Source organism: Otolemur garnettii, unplaced genomic scaffold, assembly GCF_000181295.1.
Source record: "Otolemur garnettii isolate 467f Iridium unplaced genomic scaffold, OtoGar3 scaffold00057, whole genome shotgun sequence".
NCBI lineage: Eukaryota > Metazoa > Chordata > Mammalia > Primates > Galagidae > Otolemur > Otolemur garnettii.
In genome coordinates, this window is record NW_003852452.1 from 6,599,943 (window position 1) to 6,608,289 (window position 8,347).

The following is an 8,347-nucleotide window of genomic DNA, read 5'->3' on the forward strand; positions in this document are numbered from 1 at the left end:
AAAAAAAAAAAAAAAAGATGAGAGCTACTGGGTTTCTGCTCTAATAACCATATAATGTAGTTTGGGATGCAAGAGAAGCATATGAAAGAGTGTCAAAATCATGAAAAGGAGAGAGGAGAGGTCCATGTGGACTCTAGTAATTTATAAAAATTACATGAGAAGTATAAAACTTAAAAAGGTAAAGTATGTATTAAATAGAAGGAAAGAAAATGCTTTGAGAAAGGTACAGAATGAGGAAAGAAAAAGACTAGGGGTTCTCAACTGGCAGTTTTGCACCCCAGGGGACATTCGAGGCTATCTGGATTAGAAGAGTTGCTACTGGCATCTTGTGGGCAGAGGACAGTGATACTTTTAAGTATCTTATTATGTACACGTGAGCACCCCACAAAAAATGAATAATCTGGCATGAAATGTCAGTGTACTCTACCCAGGGCCACAGCTACGGCGCCTGCCATATATACCAGAGCTGGCAGGTTTGAACCCAGCCCAGGCCTGCCAAACAACAATGACAATTATAACAACAACAAAAAGAAAAGAAAAGAAATAGCTGGGAGTTGTGGCAGATGCCTGTAGTCCCAGCTATTTGGGAGCCTGAGGCAAGAGTATGGCTTAAACTGAGTTTGAAAGAAAAAGAAAGGAAGGAAGGAAGGAGCCTGGAATTAACAAATGATTGGTTTGTGAACTTAAAATACACCTTTTTTTTCTTTTTTGGCAGTTTTTGGCCGGGGCTGGTTTTGAACCCGCCACCTCTGGCATATGGGGCCGGTGCCCTACTCCCTTGAGCCACAGGTGCTGCCCCCCCCCCCTTTTTTTGAGACGAGTCTCACTGTTGCCTGGGCTAGAGTGCAGTGGCTTGATCATAGCTAAGTGCTGCCTGGGGAACAAAATCTTGTACCTTCCTTCTCAAGGTGCTTATCCCAGTTTACTTTCTTGCATTAGAACTCAGCTTGTTCTTTTTTTCTTTTTTAGGCAGAGTTTCACTATGTTGCCCTCAGTAGAGTGCGGTGTAGTCACAGCTCACAGCAATCTCAAACTCTTGGACTCAAGCGATTCTCTTGCCTCAGCCTCTTAAGTAGTGAAGACTACCTGCGCTTGACACACACCCTGCTATTTTTTTGTTGCAGTCGTTTTAAGTGTCATTGTTGTTTGGCAGGCCCGGGCTGGGCTCCAACCCACCAGCTCTGGTGTATATGGCTGGCACCCAAGCCGTGGCTCTGGGTAGAGTACAGGGGCATTATAGCTCAGAGCAACCTCAAACTCTTGGGCTTAAGCTATCCTCTTGCCTCAGATTTTATATTTTTAGTAAAGACGAGGTATTGCTTTTGCTGAGGCTGGTCTCAAGCAATCCAGCTGCCTCAGCCTCCCAGAGTGTTAAGATTACAGGCGTGAGCCATGGCGCTAGGCCACCAGGCTCGTTTCTTACCAGACTATCCACAGGCTGACTTCTCTTAAATACCAAATTTTTACCATAACCGTTCACATTTAAACGTTCAAATAGGTGCCAATTCTATATCTAAATTGTGCAGTTGATCTTTCTTAAAATTGAACCTACCCTCCCTAGACTTACACCCTTATATCTTCACCCCAAATGCTCTTCTCCCTCCTTCTCACCCTGGGCTCACACCCTTAACTCCAAATGTTCTCTCCTCATCTTTGGCTCACACTCAACTTCAATTGCTTTTCTCCCTCCACCTTTGCCCAGTTCCGTCCTCCTCTGTACACAGTCAACACAGCCCAGGTTAGTAGTTTCGGAAGCTGTCCACTTCATGTGAGCCAACGTCCCCAGGACATCCAACCTCAGAATGAAAGCACGCATGCAGTCTCCCCTTGGGTTAGCGACTCTCACCCCCACCCAGAGCCCAAAGACAGCAGAGGAGGCACCCTAACCCAGTGCTTCCTGACTGCCTGGTGAATTTCAATTGGATTTGAATTTAAAGTCGATATTGTGACTCTAAAGTATTTGTGAGTTGCTTACTGGTATATGTTTTCTTGTTCCCCTGGAAAGCAAAAGCAACGAAAAGTATTCAAGGTGATGTTAAAAAAGGAATACGTGATTGGATAGGAGAAATCACTTTTAACCCCGCCCTCCCCCAGAATCCAACCATCTCTGTAAAGTGTTTAACACCTAACAACATCAAAGAGAATAGTTTAGCCCCCCAAAGCGAGCAGACGCCAGACTGTCTTCCAGTTACTCAAACAACCAGTCTTTTCCCAGGGTCCGGCCAGCAAAATAAAGCCGCAGGGCAGCCCCAGGGCAACCCCGGCCCCGCCGCGCCGCGCCGCGCCGGGCGTGGTCTTCTCCCTGACCCCGCCCCGTCCAAGGACGGCGTGCTGTGATTGGCCGTGACGCCCTACTAAAGCGCTGCCCAATCGCGCTCCGGCAGTTGTTTCAGCGACCCTGTGCGTTCCGGGCGAACATGGCGGATCGCCTCACGCAGCTGCAGGACGCGGTGAACTCGGTGAGGAATTACATTCTATTAGTCTCTGTCTTTCTCTTTCTTGAAGTAAAGCAAGGGAGGAAGGGAGCCCGAGAGACAGCGGTCAGAGGAGGGGAGCGGCTCCTCGCACTCGGAGGTTCAAGGCCGGCCGCCGCGGAGCGCGGGAGCTCCGGGAGGGAGCAGCCTCCTTTATTGGAGGAGACGAGGACGGTCTCGTAGGCTGCGCGGTCCTGTAGTTTTCTGTGGGAGCAGTTTATTTTTTTGTCGGTGGTGCTTACGGAATTTCTTCTCTTTGAGTGGGGATGGGAGAAGCAGAAGCGAGGTGTGGGGTTTTTGTTTTTGTTTTCTCTCGCCGAATGTAATCCCCCGAGATGTTGTGGTCTGGACGATTGGATCTTTGTGATTAAAAGGTAACCGGGAGTGCATTCCTCCGCCAGCACTTGCGGGTTGGCCCGGGAGCGATGGTGAGGTGAGCAGTTTAATTTGGTCTGATTTACTTCGCTCCTGGGGACCGGGTCTCCTTCCCTCTCTTGGCCACTCCCCGGCACTCAGTGACATCTTTACGATAGCGGACCTTCTCATCCTTGCATATCTTTCCATTTCTTAAAGTCCTTATCTCTCAAAAAGTCTGCTCTATTAATGGTCAAGTCTTACAAGTAGCTGCCTTAACTTTATTCCTTCCGGTTATTCTTTCCCTACATTCTGTGTCTGAGTGGAAAGTATATGCAAGCCAGAAAATGCGTATGTACACAGTCATACAAGGAAGGGGATGTGCTCTGCGAAATGCCGGGTTTGCGATTTCGACTGTGTGGGACATCCTAGCCTGTCCCTCGAGATAGCCCAGCCTCCTGCACACCTAGACTCTCGGTAGTGCCTGTTGCTCTCAGGCTACAAACCTGTACACGTGACTGTGTTGAATAGCGCAGGCTGCTGTAACACGGTGGTGTATGTGAATCTAAACATAGAAAAGATACAGTAAAATTATGACTTAAAAGATTAAAGAGAGATATACCTGCTTACATGAGTGGAGCTGGCTGAACTGGGAGTTGCTCGGGGTGAGTCAGTGAATGGTGGTGAGTGAATGCGAAGACCTGTGACATTCAGTGTGTAGTACTGTAGAGTAGATAAACACCGTGCATTTAAATTACACTAAATTTACCATATGTTTTTCTATCTTCAGTAATAAATTAACCTTAGTCGACTGAAACTGTTTTTACTTTATAATTAATTTTTTAAAGACTTAACTCTTTTGTAACAATCCTAGCGTAAACACATTGTACAGCTGTATGAAAAACATTCTCTTGATAGCCTTATTCTACAAAAGTTTTCTATTTTTGAATTTTTTTTAACATTTTAAACTTTTTTGTTAAAAACTTAAAACATAAACACACACAATAATCTTACACAGGGTCAGGGTAGCCCTTACTTCCACCTCCACATCTTGTTCACATAGACCTGTTGTTTCCTGTGATCACTCCTGAAGCACCTGCTTGCCTTTTTTTTTTTAATAAATAAAAGGAATACACACTAAAATAATAAAAAGTATAATGTAGTAAATACATAAACTATTAATTTAGTTGTTTATTATCGAGTATTATGTAGCATATGTAATTGTATGTACTGTGTACTTGTTTACACGAGCATCACCACAAACATATGAGTAACACATTGTGCTAGGATGTTAAAGACAGCTGTAAAGTCACTAAGTGATAGGAATTTTCCAACTCCTCTGTAATCCTATTAGACCACCATAGTTATGCTTCCTGTGACCACGATGTTGTTAAGGAACACATGACTGTATTTACTACTATTGAGAGTTAGATAGTTTTCTGTTTATAGTTTTTTTCCCATTGGTGGTTAACATTTCTCATTGTCACTCTGATTGTAATTTGATGTGCCAGGTAAGGTGCTCTTGGAGAGAATATGGTGACTTGGAAAACCTAAGTGCTTAGTTCGCTTGCCAGTTTTTTTCCCCACTGGAAGCTCATAACTTGGTACTTTTGTTAATATATTAGTCTTTATATACTTGAAGAATGTGGGTCTACTTGTGAAAAACTGATTTGCTATGTGAATAACCTAGGAGCTTTTAAGGCTGCGAGGACTGGTGCCTGAATGTTGATGTATTTACCAAGATAAATTCTAGCTTACAGTGACTTCACTGGGCTGCCAGCCAACCTCCCTCAGGGATATACTCATTTAAGGTTTTACAAAATCAAATTGTAATGATGCTGCTGGATAGAAACATTTTAGGGAAAATTTTGGGTATTCATTCATATCTTATAACTAGAAGGAGTTAAGAACAAAGAGAATATAGCTTTAACTGCAGGGCAGGGATGCTGTGATGATAATTGGATTTTGGAGAGAGGCCTTTAAGTTAACTAGTATGAGTGCCTACTGCATATACAAGCACGATCAATGTTTACAAAGAGATACTCCTTAAGGAGATTAAAACCATGTATACTCAAAAGACATTTAAATAGTGCAAAAACAGTATGTCATTAGGGAGTTATAATAAATCAAGTGTTTTCAGCCATAAGTGCTAAAGTAAATTGGAATATAAAGTGATAGAACCAAAAGAGGTAATAATCTTCTTAGCATTTGTCCTAATCATAATTAATTTTTCTATAACTATTAACATTTGTTAATATTAACAATGTTAATAATATTAACAAATATTATTTGCTATTAATTAATCCTCTGAAAACTGAGTGCATAAGCTATGTCATATTCACTGTATCACTATAATGTTTATATACATTGTGTCATGGAGTTGATTTTTAGTAAATATTTGTCGAATGAATGGGTCTTGAAAGCTTTTGAAAGATAAAATAGGTGTCTACTGTGTTGAAAACTTTTTTCTTTTCTTCTTGTATATCTTTATTCTTCATAACAGTATTTGTTATGAGAATGTTCCCAACTTAAAAATGAAAAAAGCTAATCTGGTTAATAGATTCCAAGATTAGAATCTAGTTTTGTGTAGAATTACACAATTACAATTAGCAAAAGATGAGCAAAGCCGTTAGTCATAAGTGAATTTATGACTAGTCAGGTAAATATTAGAGAGTAGTGGAAAATGAATAGTAGAATAGACTTAGATTATGGAAAACATTGCAGCCTCCTGAGCTGGAGATTTATCTTGAAGACTGAAGTGAGCTCAAGTATTTTGAGCAAGGTAAAAATAGTATGGTGGGGTACGGTGCCCGTAGTTCAGCAGTTAGGGTGCTGGCCACATATACCCGGGCTGGCAGGTTCATACCCAGTCTGAACCTGCTAAACAACAATGACAGCTGCAACAATAACAAAAAGATAATAGCTGGGCATTGTGGCAGGCACCTGTAGTCCCAGCTACTTGGGAGACTAAGGCAAGAAAATGGTTTAAGCCCAAGAGTTTGAGGTTGTGTGTGACATAATGAGACTCTATCTCAAAAAAAAAAAAAGGTGAACTAGAAAACAATAAAGAAGCTATTGTAATAATTCTATTGTGAGATAGTTGGTTGAACTAAGGCAGCAGTAATGATAGAAGGAAAATGGAAAGATTTGTAGTACTAGCAGGATATGAAGATGAAAGTTAAGAATCTGAAGTTAGACTGATTAGGAGACTATCAGTTAGATATTAAATTAGATATTACAAATTACATGTTAAACAGGAAATAGTTACCTTTGAAGTCTGTTATTGAAATGGCTAAGAAACTCATTGGAAGTGCTTAGTCACTGGCTAGAAATAGGAATTGAGGTTTGAGAGGTTAAGACTAGCAAGAGAAGTTGGTAGGGAGGATAGAGGTATTTAGTTCGGAGACGGCAAGGAATTGGTATTCTCAAAATCTTCAAAAGTGTTTAAGGAATACTTTCAGAGTACCAGGAGTTTATAGATTGAGTCTTGGAGAAAAACAGGTTTTTAATTAAATCATAGCTGTGTACATTTATGCAATCATTGGGTACCATGTGCTGGTTTTATATACCATTTGAAATATTTTTATCAAACTGGTTAACATAGAGAAATACATTTCTGATTATAGTGCCTTTTCCAAGTCTTCCTCCCCCACTGTTGACACCTGTACATAACTCCTGCAATCTCAGAAAAGTAATCCCATACTTTGTGTATGAATAATACATTCTTCTTTTTTTTTTTTTGTGGAGACAGAGTCTCACTTTATGGCCCTGGGTAGAGTGCTTGACATCATACAGCTCACAGCAACCTCCAACTCCTGGGCTTAGGTGTTTCTCTTGCCTCAACCTCCCAAGTAACTGGGACTACAGGTGCCCACCACAATGCCTGGCAATTTTTTTGTTGCAATTTGGCCGGGGCCGGGTTTAAACCCGCCACCCTCAGTATATGGGGCCGGCGCCCTACCCACTGAGCCACAGGCGCAGCCCTGAATAATACATTTTTTATGAAACCTGGGGTCACTTATCATTTGAAGAAAAGAAAGCTTAGTTTGTATGTCTTCATTGTTTTAACTTGATTAATATTAAATTTAACTTCACCAGAATTGACATCAAACTTAGTTTCCTTGCATGATTAAAACATTTAATCATTGTTAATAATAACTGGCTATTTTATCAATAATCATTCCTGTTTTAGTCCCCTTCCCAGAGGTCAATATTATAGAAACTTGTTGTCGTTACCAATAAAGTCTTTAAAATTGACAAATCCTTTCTAATCTTGACATGTTTGGTTTTTCGCCCCAAGCTCGCAGATCAGTTTTGTAATGCCATTGGAGTGTTGCAGCAGTGTGGTCCTCCTGCCTCTTTTAATAATATTCAGACAGCAATTAACAAAGACCAGCCAGCAAACCCTACAGAAGGTAAGTTTTCTTGACTTCTCTTAGTTTGCATCTCACATTTCTTGTAATCCTCTAAAATTAGATTTATTGAGAAATTTAACTTATTTGTGACTTTTTTCTAAAAATGTTGTGTTTACTACAAGTTTTGTCATAAAAGAATTGAATTCATTATAGTCAATTCATGTACTGTAGTTCTATTCATATCTAATAACAGATTATTTTTATTGCTCCTTTAGAGGAGAATTTGTATGAATTTAGCTGAATTTTACTTTTACAATTTTACTTTATTGGGGCCTGAATAAAGAACGCATTTCATTTATTTATTCAAGTGGCCACCATGTTCTTCTAATAAATGAAATAAAATACAGTATGCTTAATTTCCAATTTGAGCTAATGTGTAATAGGAATGATATGTTAAAATTACATTTTAATCATTAGAATCATTGGATTAGAATTAGATTAAAATCAGTAGAATCTCAGTATAGAAAAAGTTATTTCAAGTTTTCTGATGTCATTGACTTAAAATTTAATTTCTATTTCTGCAAACTTGAGGATCTCTAATACATTAATTTAATAATACCTTTCTTTCTCTAGAGTATGCCCAGCTTTTTGCAGCACTGATTGCACGAACAGCAAAAGACATTGATGTTTTGATAGATTCCTTACCCAGTGAAGAATCTACAGCTGCTTTGCAGGTAAAAGAATTTTACCAGTAATAGAGAGTTTTGAATTAAGGAGATAGATGTAATACTTTTTGTCTTTGTTCATTTATGCTGCTATAACAAAATACCTGAGACTGGGTAATTTATAAGGATCAGAAATTTATTTTTTCACAGTTTAAGAGGTGGGGATGTCTGACATCAAGGCGTTAGCATCTATTGAGGGCCTTTTTTATACTTCCTCACATGGCAGAAGGGCAGGAGAGAAAGAGCACCCCCTTCCACCTGGTGCCCTTTTATAAGGGTCCTAAACTCATCTTTGAGGGCTCTGTCCTCATGACTTAGTTGTCTCTTAAGGACCTCACGCTTTAATATGATACTATCACATTGAAGATTAGGTTTTGGCTCGGCGCCTGTGGCTCAAGCGGCTAAGGCGCCAGCCACATACACCTAAGGTGGTGGGTTC

General features: G+C 40.2%; 1 protein-coding gene across 2 annotated transcripts in view; it reads left to right on the top strand.

Annotated features, from left to right (window-relative positions):
• The first annotated feature begins 2,386 nt into the window (after nt 1–2,386).
• Nucleotides 2,387–8,347, top strand: part of MED21 (mediator complex subunit 21) — an 8,102-nt gene continuing 2,141 nt past the window's right edge. For both annotated transcript variants that reach the window (XM_023514724.1, XM_003792470.2), the window contains exons 1-3: nt 2,387–2,459; nt 7,129–7,243; nt 7,817–7,917. In XM_023514724.1, coding sequence (XP_023370492.1) covers nt 2,418–2,459; nt 7,129–7,243; nt 7,817–7,917 — 258 coding nt within the window. In that variant the 5' untranslated portion in view covers nt 2,387–2,417. The remainder of the gene's footprint in view (nt 2,460–7,128; nt 7,244–7,816; nt 7,918–8,347) is intronic.